At 40.4% G+C, this 18,623-nt stretch overlaps 3 protein-coding genes across 3 annotated transcripts; 2 read left to right on the top strand and 1 right to left on the bottom strand.

Annotated features, from left to right (window-relative positions):
• Window positions 1-817: 817 nt before the first annotated feature.
• On the top strand, window positions 818-4,055 carry tnnc2.2 (troponin C2, fast skeletal type, tandem duplicate 2). Its single transcript, XM_085447694.1, has 6 exons — window positions 818-928; window positions 1,782-1,833; window positions 2,282-2,425; window positions 2,705-2,819; window positions 2,964-3,100; window positions 3,478-4,055. The coding sequence occupies exons 1-6, from the start codon at window positions 926-928 to the stop codon at window positions 3,507-3,509; spliced, it is 483 nt and encodes a 160-aa protein (XP_085303820.1). The 5' UTR covers window positions 818-925; the 3' UTR covers window positions 3,510-4,055.
• Window positions 4,056-4,927: 872 nt separating this feature from the next.
• taf13 (TATA-box binding protein associated factor 13) lies at window positions 4,928-5,650 on the bottom strand. Its single transcript, XM_085447695.1, has 2 exons — window positions 5,590-5,650; window positions 4,928-5,511 (listed from the first exon to the last, which is right to left on the bottom strand). The coding sequence occupies exon 2, from the start codon at window positions 5,506-5,508 to the stop codon at window positions 5,134-5,136; it is 375 nt and encodes a 124-aa protein (XP_085303821.1). The 5' UTR covers window positions 5,509-5,511; window positions 5,590-5,650; the 3' UTR covers window positions 4,928-5,133.
• A 1,170-nt stretch (window positions 5,651-6,820) lies between these two features.
• On the top strand, window positions 6,821-17,904 carry LOC146681436 (solute carrier family 35 member H1-like). The gene is made up of 9 exons (XM_085447687.1): window positions 6,821-6,931; window positions 7,123-7,273; window positions 7,830-7,893; window positions 8,010-8,082; window positions 8,713-8,881; window positions 9,411-9,494; window positions 15,419-15,594; window positions 16,102-16,231; window positions 16,601-17,904. The coding sequence occupies exons 1-9, from the start codon at window positions 6,821-6,823 to the stop codon at window positions 16,735-16,737; spliced, it is 1,095 nt and encodes a 364-aa protein (XP_085303813.1). The 3' UTR covers window positions 16,738-17,904.
• Window positions 17,905-18,623: the final 719 nt, after the last annotated feature.

Raw genomic sequence — 18,623 nt, 5'->3', positions numbered from 1 at the left:
CTCCCACCTCCTTCTCTTCAGGTCTGCTCCTCTTCTCAGTATCCTGTCCTCCCTTCTAGTCTCTTACCTTGGGTCCCTCCCTTGGGAACTGCACACCATATAAGGAGCAGCTGGTTGTGTTTAGAAAGTTAAGTAGCAGCATGGTCTGAAATCTGCCGGCTATTCAGGGCACCTCTAAGGAGAGGTTAGAGGTCTGGTCTCACAGCATTTTCCTCTTGGTTTAGAGTTTCCCATCCAGATTGAATCTCCATCACCACAAAACCCAAAGCTTACTCACTAATCTTTGGCTCCCCCTTGTTGTTTTCTGTTTTGTATTTACAAGGCAAAATAGAAATCAACAGTACACTGACATGCATGCACTGATGTGAGCCAAATTTGTGTTTGTATTTTATTATTTCGAAGGGAGGGTGGGCATCTTGTTTTAGGATCTCACTACTGAGAGTTGCAACGGGGCCTTTTCTAAGAAGTATGATGCTTTTTGATTTATTTTATAGAAAAATTCTGTATTTTCAGTTTTCTTTCTCTCTGGTTTTCCAGAGTGAATTCTCTTAAAGTAAGCTGGGTTCCTTCTCATATCCAACATCTGAGGACAATCTCAGTGTGATGCTTTCATGCATTTCCCCCACAAACTTTGAAAATGTATCCTTTACTTCTTTAGCATACTTATAACCACAACTTCAATAAAGTGGAGCGTTCACCTCGAAAGTGTGATTGGCTTGCCCTGGCCCCAGAACCCTAAAAGTTCAGGATACTAAATCTGGAGGCCTGTGAGAGGCAGGGGGCGGGACCTCCTTGTCCCGTTTAAAGTGTCTCGGAACCATCACTTGATGTCTAGTCTCTCTGTTGGGGTGCACACGGATTGACCACTCCTTTGGGCTTTTCTTTTATCCTTGGATATTTGGGGGGGAAAAGCTAATCCACAAACATGGTAAGACCAATCAGTTGTGCAAATGACCAGTTCAGCTATCGGCTGATTTTATTAGAGAGTGAGCAATAAAGGAATAAAGGCATGTGAATGTGTAAAAATCATTAGCTGAGTTTCTGAGAAGCATATTTCTTTCTGTTGGTGTTGTTCAGATATGTATATGTTGCTTTCCCCTAAAATAGTTGTTTTTTCTTTTTAGTAATTCAGCATTTTTTTCCACTTAGTTTTTTTTTTTTTTGTTCTCTGCTGGTTTTGAGTTAAATTGATATGAAATATGCTCAAACTCATATTTTAGCCAGTTATCTGTTGTAAATAGACTACTTTAAATCCTTGTGGGAAGTTAACAATGGGTGTTGATGGGCAGGATGGGTGTCAGCTGGGAAGGTGCTGATTCTGCTTAGGCAACAAATTCCTCGGGATTGGATGTCTGCAGGCCTTATACAGCGAAGCTAATGTGTTGAGCCTGAAATAGCCGGACTAATTTTCATCAAGCTCAAGAATCCTTTCGAGATGCACCCATCGTGTGACTTGTGATAGCATGTTTCAGTATCATTATTACAACCATTAATCACTCTGTAAATATTACAGTCACAAGTTTAAAATATCAATCCTGAATCTCTGAACTGTACCATCTCCACTGTGCGTAAAAGTATTTTTACGCACAGTGGAGATGATCCGTGTAGTTTAGGGGTGGGGGGTGGGGGGGTAGGTTGTTTAAAACGAATAGAAAATATGATAAAGAATTATTTTGCCACCGTGCTTGGCTAAGACAAGCAAGTTTAACTGGAACAATCAACTAAGCCTAAATGAAACATGTAATGAGTGAAGTGATTCACTGGACACTGCTTTCTTCCAGACTGACGCGCAACAAGAGGCCCGCTCCTACCTGAGCGAGGACATGTTGGCTGGTGAGTACAGTACTAGTTGCTTAGCCTAAATAACGCCATTACAGTAAGCTATGAAATGAAACACGCGTGATACATGTTTTGAATTATACCACCCTTAAATGCAATCACACAATAAGCCAATCAGTTCTACTTCAGATCATTTTTTTTCTACCAGCAAGAGCTCGTACAGCCTAAAGAGAATGCAGATCCACGGCGTGAAGCCAGATGGAGCAAACTGGTATGAAAGAAAAACCAAGAATAGCACAATGAGAATTATTCACAAAGAAGCGGACCTCGCAGTTTTTCAGTCGTTAAAAGCAAACTGGGGTGCTATTTTAAAGGATAATGGTGTCCTATCGCAACGATTAATGCTCGGTGAAAAAGAACAATAAAGCAGAAAAGTACCAAACTGAGAAATGAGACCAGCTTGGAACAAACACACGCCTTCATTCAATTCTCGTTTCTCCAGAGTTCAAGGCCGCCTTTGACTTGTTCGACACCGATGGTGGCGGTGATATCAGCACCAAGGAGTTGGGTACCGTGATGAGGATGCTGGGCCAGAACCCGACAAGAGAGGAGCTGGATGAGATCATCGAGGAGGTCGATGAGGACGGTGAGAAACGGGAAATGTAGTTTATGCCTGATGGCGACACAGCAGAACAGCTGTGTGTCTTAAGTGTTTTTACACACAGGGACACTTTATGGTAATTCAGTAATTAGAGGTGGTGGTATTTCTAAACACCCCGTCAACATGACATTTTTACTGCACTAACAAATTCTGGGTTGTTCCATTGAACTCCCGGTGTTTCCATGCGTAAAACGGTCAACAAAGTTATCACGACAATGGGTTGATCTGATGCGTATCAATCACGTGGCTCCACTAAACCCTCAGGTAGCGGCACCATCGACTTCGAGGAGTTCTTGGTCATGATGGTGAGACTGATCAAGGAGGACCAGGCCGGAAAGAGCGAGGAAGAGTTGGCAGACTGCTTCCGTGTGTTTGACAAGTAAGCTCGCGCTCACACTGTTTACACTAATCGTTTGTGTGCGCGCGCGCGCGTGTGTTTTGTTTTGGGGGGTTTTTTTTGTTGCTACATCACCTTTACTCGATCTTTACATTCACGTACATTTTGTTGTTGTCGCGTGCGCAGGAACGGCGACGGTTACATCGACAGAGAAGAGTTTGCCCTTATCATCCGCAGCACCGGCGAGGCCATCACAGAGGAGGAGGTCGATGAGCTGCTGAAGGAAGGAGACAAGAACACCGACGGCATGCTGGACTTTGACGGTATGTGTCAAATGAAAATGATGAAGCTGTCAGCTCACTTATTATTGAACCTTGAGGAGTCTCTATGAAGGAGGTAGAGAGTGCATGAGGGGGGAAATCCTGTTTATTAAGAGGCTGCAGCTTTGCTAGAGTACCAATAAGCTGTATCAGTCTTGTTCTATGGCATATCAGGTTTTACAGTCAGACTTTAGGGACCATATTGTTGCCTGCTAGGCTGTGTTGTACAGTTCCTACACTCCTGTAATCATCTTAAAATCAAATCACACCCCGGCTTCCTGCTTGAGCTGAACTACTACCTGTTCCTTTACAGTTTATTCAAGTAAATAAAGAAATGGATGTAAAATGTAATGCTGTCCAATTTCTCTTTTCTTTATCAGAATTCCTCAAGATGATGGAGAATGTGCAGTAGAACAAGAAAGACTCATGGACATTCCTCCACCCTTCTGTGAACCCCCATTCTGACCCACTCCCTCCTTCTCCCTCTTGTCCACCTGGTTCACTGCCTTTCTTCTCCATCCTTATAGAAGTCCTCAACAGACAGCTAGAGCACCCAGTGGGGGGTCGCTGGCTGGGCAACATCTTTTCCCTGGCTCGCTTGTAAATGCAGACATCCCCTAGATGCCATGCTGACACCCAGCCCTGTAACAGGACAGCAAGGCTGCAACAGGGGTTTTTTTTCACTGCACACAGCTTTTGCAGTATGCATGGCATGTCGTGTCATCAGTGACCCCCTCCCCCTCTCTGCTGGTAAAGCTCTGATCTAGATGTATTCTAGATAGACGGGCAGCTTGTTACCTGCTGCTTAGACCAATTAATTCAATCACTTCACTGTATAAAGAAGTAATTTGCTTGAAATAAATGAACTAACACATGCTCACTTGTAGTTGGTCTGTCATATTTATGGTCTGTGTAATAATTTTGTTTTGAGGAATATTAATAAAATCTGTTTCTTTTCCTCTTTTTGTCCGTTTTGTTCCAACCACAGCCAGTTTTGCTTTTAAAATAACCAAAAGCCTCGACTGAGGTCAGAATGATTTGGACATTACGGACAGTCGGAAAACCTCAGTTCATCACGCATGTGGGCACAGATGAGGTCGGCATCATGTCTAGTATTCCTGGCTGTGCTGATAAAGTTTAATTGCGGGTTGCAAACTGTCTGCTTTGACAAATATTTACGACACTTTTCTATAAAAAAAAAAAATCTGGAACACTCCTATTTTTGAATACCAGCAACTTGCTCCTGAAAACTTGGGACTGGAACACATTTCCCTCTGTGTTTGGGAGACGATGATACCAGCTGGTGTAGTTTCCATCCATCTTCATCCGCTTTATCCGAGGCCGGGTCGCGGGGGCAGCAGCCTAAGTGTAGTTTTACAAGGCAAATTGGCTTCTTTTTTTGGGTTTGTTTTTCACTCGTGCTTGACATAGGATTTCAGCTGCTCAGCAGTTTGTGGCTTAATTTACTGTATTGTGTTTTTTGTTTCATTACCACAGTGTGTCCAGAAGGGGGATATGAAGAGCAACCCTTCTCGTGTAATGTCATTTACACAACCTAAATCTATCTAAAACCTTTTCTTTAGATACTTCACATACATTTGAGGATTCAATCTGTGGGTTTAAGTTACATACTTATTTTTTCTTTACTTATTCAAAATAAAATTATGCTTAAATTCTTGTGCAGATCCACTCTTCACGTATCAGATTGGTAACACAGCACAATGCTGTGCTTTAAAACAAAGTGTTATGTTTTCTGGTTCTGGTGCTTAAAAAAAAAAAAAAAAGAAAGTTGTTTGTGCACAAGAGATGAGGACCTGGTTATTTTAAAACTATTGGCAAGTTGCTTTATTTTACATAACCAAAAAGTCTGAAATCAAGCATATACACTGAAATTCGTTGTTATTGTTATACGGTCTATAAACACACACACGACGCAAACATGCAGTCTGAAGACTGAATGAACTCACGAGCAAACGAACAGTAAATTAAAAGAAACAAAGGTCATGGGAGGAATAACAACCAGTCCCGTTGTGAGTTTAAGAGCCATAATTTGCTTCATCAAAAGCTTTCCGAGCTCTCTTCAGCTCCTCGTTCATGGTCAGCAGATCTTTGACTCTAGCAAACTTCCTGGGATCTTTGCGAATGAGGAAAACGATGTCCTCCACCTGGACGCGACCCTGGCGCCCGATAGACATGGCCTTGTGGGTCATTTCCGTGATAAACTCGATCACCAGATCCTCCAGAATATCCACAGACTCCGTGTAAGGGTTCTGGTCATCTCCAAATCCGTACATCATGCACCGGAGCTCCTTGGAGAAGAGTCTCTTTCTCTTGCCGTAGCCGACATCCACCCCGCCGGAGCCGTCCTCCAACTCTTCGTCGAAGCCTGGCTCGTCCTCCTCCTCCGCCATTTGCTGAAAAACACCCGCAAGCGTTATTCAAACCTCAACATTAGCTGCTCATTGTTAAATACGCGTTAGCATTAACCTTACCTTGTGCTTGTTCACGACTGTCTCACAACAACAGCTTGTTAAGTGCGCCGACTTCCGCTTTTGTTTCCTTGACTGAGGAAGTGGTGGTTTGGAGAGGAAACAGACAGGGCTAGAAATCACAGATACTCCCCCCTTGTGGCCAGTGTTTAAATTTACTCGTGTTATTCGTCAGTATAGCCAACACAGCTGACGGTGAGTTTCCTTTAAAGCACGATCTGTTTGATTGCATCGGAAGCCCAAACTTAATTTCATATCGCCGGGTGTATGCGGGAATCACCGACACGTAGCTTGCTTAGAATGTAAAAAGCTATATTCACGTGTGTTTAAGCTAAGCCAATTTCATTTGGTATTATTTTAGCTAAACCTTAGATCTAGACAAACTATGCACAATGGGCGATGGCAAGTTGGTGGTGTGAGTGGAAACAGGAGCATTGTTCAAGTGGCTGATCGAAGAACAACACCTCACAGCATTCGTGGAAAGAAATGGATCTCGGTGCTTGAACAGAGGGCTCAGATTCTAAGTAAACACTGAGAGCCTGACCGCGGGGGCTCAGCACGTGCTCATTGCCGTGAGTAAGTGACACGTCCCCGTGGATCTTGCTGTGGACTCCTGCCCTGCCAAGTGATGTTCAAAGCTTATCTCAGTCAACCGGATTGAGTATTATAGCTAATTACTGGCCTGATAATGTTAACAAGTCAATATAGATGCTAAATGACAGGCTAATGTTAGCTAATGAACTATAAGGCAAGTTAACGAAGAAGCCAGTTTGACTTATAAAACGTAGCAGCTATCCAGTGAGCCTTCCTCTCTCAGTCACTGTTGGAGCACTGTTGCTGGTGAGTTCGTTTGCTGGGGTTGTCTGATGTTCCTGTTGGTTAACGGACAGTTTTAAAGATTCGCATAACATTGTTACCAGCTGCTTATCCGCTAGCACAACCAGTTAAGAGAATGCTAGTAGCTGATAACGTTTAATTTGAGCTAAAATGAATGTTGCCGTTATGCTAACATTGTATCAAATAGGTTTCGCTTAAATTCTGTCTGAGCGCCTGTTCCACTAACTAGCATTAATATGCACAAACGCAGCCCTGCTCTTACCTTGCTTTTCTTCTCTGCGGTGTTTCTGCTGTAAAAAGGTCTGGTATGGATGTTCGGGGAGGATGTGGGTTCAGGTCGGAGATGGCCCCTCTGCAGTAGCTGTGTGTTGTGGACAGCTGGTCCTGGCAGTCCCGTATGGCGTGCCCAGTCCAGTTCCTGTGCAGGGGGCTGCGCACTGTTGGATTAGTTCTTCTCTACTATGTCTTCTCTATAGGCATCACATTCTATAACAAATGGCTAATGAAGGTGAGTAAAGAAGCTCATACAGCCTTGTCAGTTTCTTATAACATGCTTGGTTGTGTTAAAGGTGATTAATGAAAATGAGCACCTGAGGACGCTCTGCTTTGCTTGTCTGGGGATCTCCTGGATCCTGAGAAAGAGACTTACACTGACTAGTCCATCCTAGATGACCCCAACTGTTTCTCTCCCTTTCTTAGGGCTTCCACTACCCCCTCTTCATGACTTTAGTTCACCTCACCATCATCTTCTGTCTGTCAGCTCTGACACGACAGGCTGTGCAGTGGTGGACAGGGAAACCTCGCGTTACTCTCAGGTGGAAAGAGTACCTCAGAAAAGTAGCACCCACGGGTGAGTTTTATCTTGAGTCTGGAGACTGGTGATTTAGACGGGGGACAGTCGCCTCTTATCGGGTTCACCGATTGACTAAGCTCTGTGGAATGCTTCGTCTAAAGTCCACGTGGAGAGAATAAATACGACAACCCCGACGAGAATGATGAAAATATCTAAAAGCAAGTGCATTAAATGAACCGTTCCAAACCAGTTTTGCCTCGTTTAAACTAAAATTCTGCACAAACTTAAGTTGTAATAAGATTAGTTTAAAAGAGTCAGAAGGAAAAAGTGAATCAAAGACTAAGAGAAGCAAAAATCCAGAGAAATTAAATCAAAAGTAATTAATATTTTGTTCTGTTTTACTGTATACACTAAAATGACATCAAGGTGATTTTAATATGTGAATAAAGGGCAGTGGGATTGATTATATACATACATGTTGTTGTTGTTGTTGTTTTTTTTAGTGAGTATTTGTGCTCTAAATGCGTTTAGTCACTCTAAATGCACTGAAATGAGTGGTTTTAAAATGAACCTGTCATCCTGTACTCTTAAGTTCTGTCCTTCTTACCTGCAGCCATCGCAACAGCGCTGGATATTGGACTTTCCAATTGGAGCTTCCTCTTCATCACCATTAGCCTGTAAGTTTGTGGTTTGGACGTTTTTATTATAAGTTCATATGTGTCAGTATTTTATCTTAACCAGTCATTGTATTGTTCTTTACATATTCTACGACTTTTATTTTGTGTCATTCAAGGTATACCATGACCAAGTCCTCAGCAGTGCTTTTTATCCTGTTTTTCTCTCTGGTCTTTAAACTGGAGGAGCCGGTGAGTGTACCGATCACATGACACTGACAGCAGTGCTAACAGTGCAGTTTTGTCTTCACTTTAATGTCACCCAGACACAACTGGAGAATTAAGCATGCTTCTTATACAGGCAAAATGATGCAAGAGGCAATTCTTTTAGTCTGTTTCCTCGATTGTGGCGCAATGCACAAAGCAGACATCCAGCAATGTTCACAAAGTGCACTGTGGCTGTAGCAGAACATAAGAACTTTCTAATCTGAAAAAAGTCCTGCACCTGCACAAATTTATAACCGGTTCGGTTATAAATTTGCCAATTTTTCTTAATGGTGTCATAGCTTAAAGATTTAATTCTGTCCACCTTTAGCACCAAATCACAACAGTCAGTCACAGCGCTTTGAGGCGTTTGAGCTCTAACTGTGGTATTGTATCACTTCCTGTTACAGAGCACAGTGGTGTTTTTGTGCAGCTTGATGGGGGTTAAATCACATGAGCAGTAATGAGCAATCATTACCTCCCGTCTACTCTCTCCTCTAGCTTGTGCTTTGTTCTGTTCTTCTTTTACCTGTTATCCTCTACTTTCTTCTTCTGTTTCCTGTGCAATTTTAACTTGAAACTGCTGCGTGTCGTTGTCTTTTCTCCCTTTTAATCCAGAACCCGTTTCTGATCCTGGTGGTCCTGTTGATCTCCTGCGGTCTCTTTATGTTTACCTTTGAGTCGACCCAGTTTAATCTGGAAGGCTTTATTCTGGTGCTCCTAGCATCCTTCATAGGGGGGATTCGATGGACCCTCACTCAGGTCCTCACGCAGAAAGCAGAGCTGGGTAAGTGTTCAGCCACTGTGGAGTGACAGCTTCCAAAGAGGTTAAAAAGCCTATAACCTGGATCTACACCAATTAATTTTGGGCTGTGGCTTTCATCAGATATACAGTAAAACAGGATACACACGCCATTTCAAAGAGGATTGGTGTGAAATACAAAAAAAAAAAAAGAAAACAACTATCATAGAGACCTAAAATATCTTGTTATGTGGTTTCAACCTAGCCGTTATCCTTGAATGGTCTACAACAAGTTAACAAGATCCACCAGTGATGACTCTAATGCAGGTTTTGACACAACATTAACAGCAGGTGAAGTGGGGTTGTTGCTTCCCACTGTCTTTTTTCTGAGTTTATACAGCAACATCTATCCATAAGTATTTACAAAGTAAACACATTGAAGCCCAACATCAGTAACTTTAACTATATGCCAGGCTTGTAAAGCACTGATTTAAAACTCTGCTATGATTTGAGGTTTCCCAGCTGGGACACAGTTCCCTGCATTTTTCATCTTTTTCATGTCGCACTGTTTTAGGCCTTCAAAACCCAATAGATGCCATGTACCACCTCCAACCTCTCATGTTCCTTGGGCTCTTTCCTCTCTTCCTGTTTAATGAAGGTGAGTATAGACATAAGTTCATTGTCTTTCATGTTTTGTCGCTGCATTAAATTAAGCTCTGTAGCCCCTAATTTTATTTTTTTTAAACTTTTTATTTTGTACTTTTTCCAAATTTATAGTACATGCAAACAAAAATATGAAAAAAGAAACAAACTAAAAGGAATAAAGGACACCTAATCTGTGGAAGAGGGGGAAAAAAAACCAAAAACAAGGAGGAGAGGTCCCTGCCTTATGGGGCTGAGTGAGTCTTATAGGCTATCCATTTTGTCCACTGTTTTCGGTGTTTGTCATATTTCATTCTCAAGGTGTAGATCATTTTCTCCATTTTATATATATGTCCTCGATTACATCAGTCCATTCTTCCAATTTTAAAGGGTCACTTTTCAGCCAGTTTTTTGTTATTACCTTTTTGCTTGACGACAACATAATTTTAAACAAGTAACGGTCCTCCTTATTTTTTCCCATATTCCAAAATACTCGTGCCTTACACGGCACGTCATACCCCAGCACTTTCTTCATTGTTACTGCAATGCTTTCCCAGTAAGGTTTGATATCTTTACACTTCCAAAACACATGAGAATGATTGGCGTCCCAGTCTCCACATAATCTCCAGCATCGTTGGGGTGTTTTCAGCTGCTTGCTTTTGATATAAGGAGTAATAAAGAACCTAATCACATTTTTCCAGCCATATTCTCTCCATCGTCTAGAGCTGGTGGAATTATGCTGTGTGAGACATACGCCAGTCATCCTCTGACAACTCAAGATGTAATTCAGATTCCTACTTTTGTTTGATATATAATGTTTCATTCCTATTCAAATTTTGCAGACCATTATATAATTTCGATAAAATTCTTGATGGAGGATTTTTATATGCACCTGTTATTATTTCTATTATATGGCTTCTTTCTCTCAAGAGCTTCTTCCTAATTTGTAAAAATGTCTTCATTGAAAATACCTAAATAAATCTGATTTATCCAGTCCAAACTGTCTCTGTAGATTCTCAAAGGATTTTAATGTTTTCCCGTCTATTAATGTGCACATTGCTGTAATTCCTTTATTGACCCATCTTAAAAATGTACTATCCCATTGTCCACTTTGGAATTTTTGAGAATATGCAGGCCAAATCAGCAATTTACAGTCTTCTATAATTCTATATTTCTTCACTATAATCCACCAGAGTTTAATAGTGAATTCAGTAATGAGATTTGTGTTCGTAGACTGGATAGTTTCTCCTCCCAATCTTGCTTGTGGATGACATGATGAGCAATAATTTATCTCCATATGCTTCCATTTTGAGGTGTAATCCGGTGAACACCAGTAAACAATATTCCTTGAAATTCGGGAGGGCAAGTCCTCCTTTTTCTTTTCTTAATTGGAGTATTTTAAATCTTATTCTTGGCTTTGTCCCTTTCCAAATAAATCTACTAACTAATTTATCCCATCTACCAAATTGTGCATCAGGTATATGGACTGGCAATGAAGTGAATAGATACAGTAGTCGAGGAAGCTCATTCATTTTTATTACCTCTATTCTTGAGCTAAGGTCCATGACAAGTGGAGCCCATTTAATCAAATCTTTTTGGATTGTATTACTAATCTTTACATAATTTGCCTCGTATAGTGTACTTATTTTGCTAGTTAGATAGACACTTAAATATTTGATCTTATTTGAGTCCCATTTTAATTTATATTCGTTTTGAATTGAATCTTTGGGGAAATAATTCAGACAAAGTACTTGAGTCTTTCCCTGTGTCCGGCAGCCTCGCCTCTGTCGGTGCGCCCCAGGGCAGCTGTGGCTACAACGTAGCTTGCTATCGCCAGTGTGTGAATGGGTGAATGACTGAATGTAGTGTAAAGCGCTTTGGGGTCCTTAATGACTAGAAAAGCGCTATACAAATGCAGGCCATTTACGATATTTAGTTTATACCCTGAATTTTTGCCAAAATATTTTAATGCTTTAATCAATCGAGGAAAGGTCTTGTCAGGATCCTGTAGGTATATAATTATATCATCAGCAAAGAGACCTATTCGTTGTTCAATTTTAGAAACTAAAACCCCTTTTTAAGTCTGCACTTTGCCATATATACTGAGCCTGTCAGGGACCAAGCAGTAAAGCATAAAGGACACAGGTGGTTTTAATTCAAAAAAGGGGTTTTATTGACCCAAAAATATGAAAATATATTTAACAAAGCCAAAACTTAAACAGGCAGACCAATAAAAGAGGTCAACTCAATAGACTAAACTCAAGATAATAATTACCAAAACCTCAAACAAACATATGATAAACTGACCTGCTGAAATGACACATGGGGGAACTTAAATACTGGTTTTGCTAAACCAAATGACACACACGGGGAAAACAAAATGGCTGCCATATAAGCAACTAATACAAAACAATTAAACAAACATGAAACACCCCCCAGGCAATCAAGCATGTGGTGCAATCCAATTAGGCTGTCAGTGGTACTTCAGGTCTCCCAGCCCTTTGTCACACCTTTTGCCAGACAGGAGGAGAAGCCAACCCCCAGGTAACTCGAACAAAGAAAGATGTATTAATATAACATAAAACAGAACTTTGACCTCAAGGTTAATGTGTGCACGCCATATAAACATGGGAAGGTGTGATGGAAAAATACATACATTTAATAAAGAAACAGTATTGAACAATAAGTAGAATATTTTAAAGTAGCGACTGTAAATTAAACTAAGGTGAATCAACTAGTGGTGAGGTGTGGAGCTTACCATGTGTGGCATGCCATCACAGAGCCAAAGGCTCGATATACAGAGCAAAAAGGGCTGGATTCAGCAACCCTGCCTGGTTCCTCTGAAGAGCTCAAAACTGTCTGTCAGGTCCCCTCTAGCCAATGGCCTGTGGTACAAGGATTGTATACACTCGATGAAGATACTGTTAAAGCCCATTCTTTTCAAAACAGCAAAAAGAAATATCCAAGAGACTCTATCAAAGGCCTTTTCAGCATCTAAGCTCACTAAGGCTGTTGGAATTTTCTCTTTATTAACTTCGTTAATTATATGCAAAGTGCGTCGTATATTATCTAGTGTCTGTCGCTCCTTAATCCTGTCTGGTCTTCATCCACCAGATCTGGGAGAAACGGCTCTAAGCGTCTTGTGATTATGGATGTAAATAATTTATAATCCACATTTAAGATAGAGATTGGGTGATAAGAGTCAGTTTTTCCTGTTTTTACCTTCTTTTGGTAAGACTGATATAATGGCCTCTTTCCAAGAGGGTGGAATTTTAGCGTGTTTTAATGTCCAGTTAAAAGAATCTATCAAAATAGGAGCCAAGTCCTCTTTAAAAGTCTTATACCACTCATTGGGATACCCATCACTCCCTGGACTTTTATTAGATTTCAATCTCCTTATTGCCTTATCCAGTTCTTCCTTAGTGATTGGTTTAGTTAAAAATTCATTTTGAGTTGTCCCAATAGAAGGAAGGTCTAACTGAGCCAAGTACTCTTCAATTTCTTGTCCGTTTTTCTGGTCGGGTTGATTATACGATGTTTTATAGTATTTTTGAAAGGCTTTTTTTTTTTTTTTTTTTTTTAATCTGTGTTGGTTCATATAGTAGTTCCTTGGTGTTTGGATCTCTAATCTTATTAACTGCATTACTTATTTGTATTGATTTTAACCGTTTAGCCAGTATTTTGGTTGCTTTGGAACCAGATTCATAAAATGTTTGTTTTGTGAATCTCAGTTTCTTTTCTATTTCCTCCATAGACAGATCGCTTAGTTGTTTTCTTACATCTTTAATGCTTTCAGCCAAGTCGGCACTCAAATCTGTGTGCTGTGTTTTTTCCTAAATCCCTTAATCGTTGTTCTAGTTTGAATTGTGTGAGCTTTTGTAGCCCCTAATTATGGCATTTCAAGTCTTTTGAAAACCTTTACAGACCCCACTGTGCAGCGTGATGGTCATAAGAAACTGATTATGTGTCAACACGGTGCCTATTCTGACACCCACACCTCATTTACATGTAAATAGGCAATAGCTCACATGTGTAATAGATTAGCAGTAGTTTCTCAGGGGTTCAGCTCAGCTGCAGAAAGTGGAGGATTATCAAAGCCCTGTAGCAGGTGCTTGATTAATGGGCACCCACAGTGTTTCTTTTCCTTCTGCTACTGGACTCTGTGGCAGGCCCAAGAACCAAAGTGTGAAAAGTTGTGAAATTTAAAACACAGCCCTGATTGGTTTCAGCACAATACAACGGCCCGTGTGTTGAAATTGCAAATATGCTCTAGCACCCTACGAGCTCTTCTCATTTCTCTGCTTTGGGCTCCCTTGTAACGTCTCTCCTCTGTACTCCCACCTGTACATCAGTTGCAGTGCAGAGTCTTGAAGTCCGTCTCAATTCCTAAAACGTATGACATAATAAACAAAGGCAGAGATCCATGCGTCACATTGTGCCACACCGTGAATGTAATTAAAAGCAAAAAACTGGTCCAGTAATGTAGCCACAGTTCTTTTCACCGACACTGCTTTAAAGGCTGCAAGAATCTCGCATTTTGTTAAACTCCTGTTGCCTCGTCTTCTCTCTCCTCGCGGTTCATCCTGGCCTGGCAGATCAGAGATGACATGGGAGTGAGACGATGGGGCACAGGAACAAGAACAAACAAGTGTGTGGGACAAGTATGCATTTGTGGACGTTGGAGTGGAAGGGGATTGTTTGAGGTGTGGTCCAGCTGCCTTCACTTCAGATAAATGATATCCCAAATTCTTTATAATTTATGAAATGGAATTTACGAGAAGTGGTCTCACTGTTCTTAAGGGCAGCCTTACTGAGGGGACTCACATGAGCACATCAGTCCAGATGTAGCTCAGTGACAGAGGGCCTCTGCTTTTGTGCCACAGTCAAGCATGTAACATTTGTTGCGAGATCGATCAACTTTAGACCAGACAACAAAAACGACGGAGGCTCCGGAAAAGTGCAATCAAACGATGAGTTTTATTATCACAGGAGAACAACCAACCGTCAGCATACGGATTGTTTTGCTCTGACAAGAATACATTGGGTTCTGGTTCTATAGGATAAAATATCACATCTACGTCAATACAGTTCAAAAATACATGGTGACAGACGGGCAAAAGTTCAACCCGTGCAGACAAGGGTACATCACGTACACTTCTAATAACCATACACCGACATATCACTTCTCTTTTCTACATTACTTGCCTTTTAGGGTAATAACTTCAGGTCTTAGCATCTCTGAGAGCTAATAATGGACCCTCATCATTAATCACTAAGTAGAGTACTTTGCAGCCAGTCTCAAACTGAAGCAGAAGACGCTTAGGCCTTTGCTCAAACCTGCTACTAGATTAATATGTGTATTGTAAGCATGCATGCAATTAACCTGCTATGTTCTCATCTCCCCTCAGCATGTATCATCTGGACACTCTCACCAGTGAAGCTTAAAACCTTCTAGAATGGAACATCAACTCTAACCAAGCACATTTATGCATTGTGTATAAAATGAACTCAACCTATAAAAATAGAAAGGTCAATGTGATGACAGACATATTCAATGCAATATAAACCCTGTAGGAAATATTACTGATACATGATACTGTGAAACATGTTATTAATACATTCTTCATAAGGCAAATTATATGGTAGCAATAAAAGAATCTCTGAATCCCAACACATTGCACACCAGAGCTGTAATCTACAAATAAAACACTGCTGATTCAAGCAGAAGTGGCAGTGTGGTTCACCACACGCCTCTCATTAGAAGAACAAAAAGGAACTCCTTTATAAAATCTCTACAAGATATTGGACTTTCCAAAGACATGAGTGGGCAAGCCCTATAAGCAGTCCGTGGAAAACTATTGTAACTGCGTAATTGCCGATCTACCTGGAGTGCTGCCACTCCTAAAAAATCTGTCCTGATTCTTTCCTCTGTGCCTGCAGGGCTGAGCCTCAGCACCTCAGAGAAGTTATTCCGGGTGACGGAGCTCTCGCCTCTCCTGTATTCCCTCTTCACATTAAGCATTGGCGGCTTGCTGGCCTTTGGTTTGGGCTTCTCTGAGTTCCTGCTGGTCTCCCGAACCTCCAGCCTCACCTTATCCATATCAGGGATCTTTAAGGTAATTACTTACTTTCTGTGTTGTCAACATCTTTTTTTTCACCTCCAGCTGGTGGATGGCTGCCACTAGAAGTGCCTTGAGGTGACTGCTGTTGTGAATTGGTGCTATATCAATAGAATTGAATTAGATTGGTGAAGCCAAAGAAATCTGTCCGCAATACCAGAGCCATAGCTGAGTTTAATATGGGAGGTTGCGGTTCTTTTGGTGCTTACTCTGAGCTACTAAAGCAGTTATGTGTAATCTTTGTGGATGTTCTGACAGATCAGAGGGTTCACTAGGGCTTTGGATGTAAGCATATAACATCTTTATTATGAAAATCAACTTTATTGACTAAGTATGTCTACACATACATTGTTTTGTTTTTTGATCTCAGTGTACTTACATGTAAATATGTTCTAAAAATGTTATGTAATAAATAAGGGATTGTTACTGTGTTACATGTGGACTTGGGTTTTTTCAGAGCTGTCTAATGAAGTCTTCTCTGTTCCTTGTGTTGATTTCCTGCAGGAAGTATGCACTCTGCTTTTAGCCGCTTTTCTGATGGGAGACAAAATGAGTATGCTCAACTGGCTGGGATTCGCTGTGTGTCTGTGTGGTATTTCATTACACGTGGGACTCAAGACATATTATTCTAAAAGTAAGTTTTATTTATGTTTTCACCATATTTACTGCTCTACATCCTAAAAACATAAAAATACTCAAAGCATTTTTTTTTAATGGCATATAATATATTTTTATTTTCTACACAAAAACCATTGGTAAGCTCCCTTTTAGTAAAATCCAGGAATTTTGAATATGTAAATTTTTTTGTTTTAAGTTACGTTTGAGAATGTGCCCTTGTTCACCGAACAGTCTGTTCTCCGATTTCTAGTTTACATATCACATTTTCTACATGTAATGTCACAGTTTTCTTCAGAATCTTTAAAAAGGAAAGAAAGGAAAGGAGGAAGGAGACTTTGCAGGGTGGTGACCATGCTGATGGTGTAAATTTTCTATCTTCCATCAGATAAGGGTCCTTCTTTAAGGCAGCTCAAGAGTAAGAGCCCAGAACTTGAGCTGCCGTTACTGCAGCGAAATGGGAATGAAAGTAAGGACTCGGCTACTGATGAATGTGATGATGAAGAAGAGATCACTCTACACTGACAGGACTTGGACACGGTCTCCATGCTGCACATTCCTTCCCTACTCTTTTGTTAGATGGTTTGAACAGTGATGTCAGAGAAGTGTTTCCAGGTGTGGGACTCTTGTTTTTTTTTTTTTTTTTTTTTTTTGTCCCCACCACGAGTCACAGTCTGGCTCAGGGCCTCCTTATGGACTCTATATTTACATAGTACTTTAAACGTGGCACAGCTGATAACATTTTACCTTCAAAATGTAGCAGATGCATGCATGCATTAACAAAGAATATGTGGAGAGCAAAGGAGTAAACTCCAGCTTTAACAGGATACTTTGGCACCTCGACTCTGGTGGATCAGTTCTCTGTCAGCTCTGCAGTATTAACATATCGTTTCATATATTTGACAAATTATTATGAATAACTTATTTCATGGACAAATGCTGACGAGGCAGAGTGCAAACTTTAATATTATAAGTTAGTGATGGTAAAAATGGATTACTGCACTTCCTTTGATTCCTATTTCTTTGGTTGGCTTTGTAATTAGATTTAGATAATATAATAGATGACAGATGGATCATGAAAGACTGCAGAGCTTCAGTGAATTAAATCCTGAGGTTACTTTTTAGTTTAGTCAGTTAACTGCCATCAAAATTTCATTTTTAAAATTTTTTGTTTTGTGGTTTTTGGGGCTTGGGATTTTTTTCCCCCAATCCCAAACTCAGAGATAATCAGATTCATTTTGCATTGACTGAATCAGCTGTTTAATGGATGACGGCCTCTGTATGTCAGAAATTTCAATAATCATAAGGTACTAAACATTACAAAGACACAAGTCAGCTTTTACAGAGCTCAGATTGATGTCAGGACTTTTGCCTAAAATTCTAACTTTGCTAATGAAGTTAAAATATTCATTGATTGCATATTTTAATTTGTAGAGTTGACGAGTGTTTATTGAATTGGACAATAATTGTCTACAGCCTTTTTGAGTCATAATTTGAGATGTCATGAATAGTGAAACTGATCTTTAATGTGCCTTATAAGCAGATGGAAGGAACAATTTTAATAACTGATGATGACTTTGTTAGAGTTTAAAGCCATTTCTAAATGTTTGGTTTTTTTTGTCATGATTTTCTTTAAATGCAGTGTTGTTTGAGTGTTATTTCAGAAAATAAACAAAAAATTTGTTTTCGTTACTTTTGATATTCCAGAGGTTTCTGTTAACGATCATGGAGCTGTTTGCTCATCCCAGATTTACGTTGTTGTAGGATTAATCCAAACCAGAGGCATAAAGGCGTGCTGTGTGTGGTCACAGAAAAACTGAGTCATTCATTAGATGATGTGACCTGTGCACCACCTTAATCTCAACTTCATGGAGCCTGACCCCAGACTATGCAAGGTTACAGAGGCGAGACATGGAAATACTCTAAATCCAAGGAGATGGGACAAAATTAGTGAATTGGTGCTATTTCAGAGGCAGTTAGTGCACAATCACAAACTCTATGTCAGTACTTACTATGGACCTAATTGTACACTCACAAGTTACGAGTCCATGCTCATTGCAGTGCATCTGAATCTACACTTCACTGGTTCTGGAGTGTTGGTCGAATCTAAAAGTTAAAAAAAAAACACTAAAATCTAATATTTTTTCCTCTGTACTGTGTGTGTGTGTGTGTGTGTGTGTGTGTGTGTGTTGCACTGCGCTGTACTGAAACGACACAAGTAAACTCTTTGACTTCCAACCTGGGAGCTGGATACCGGACTAGACTCAAGAATAAAGTCGTGTTCCAACACATCTGTTGGAAATTATTAATGCACTAATTATTCATGCACTAAGGGATGGGAATATAAAGTGTACTCGCCGTTGATTAAGCACACTGTGTGTTTAACTTTGCAATATGGCAGTCAAAGTAGA

This window comes from Copadichromis virginalis, linkage group LG23 (assembly GCF_057382275.1).
Source record: "Copadichromis virginalis isolate Kocher_CV1m ecotype Utaka linkage group LG23, C_Virginalis_male_GT1.1, whole genome shotgun sequence".
Taxonomy (NCBI): Eukaryota; Metazoa; Chordata; class Actinopteri; order Cichliformes; family Cichlidae; genus Copadichromis; species Copadichromis virginalis.
The sequence above is the reverse complement of the archived record's forward strand: the minus strand, read 5'-3'. Positions and strand labels throughout refer to the sequence as shown.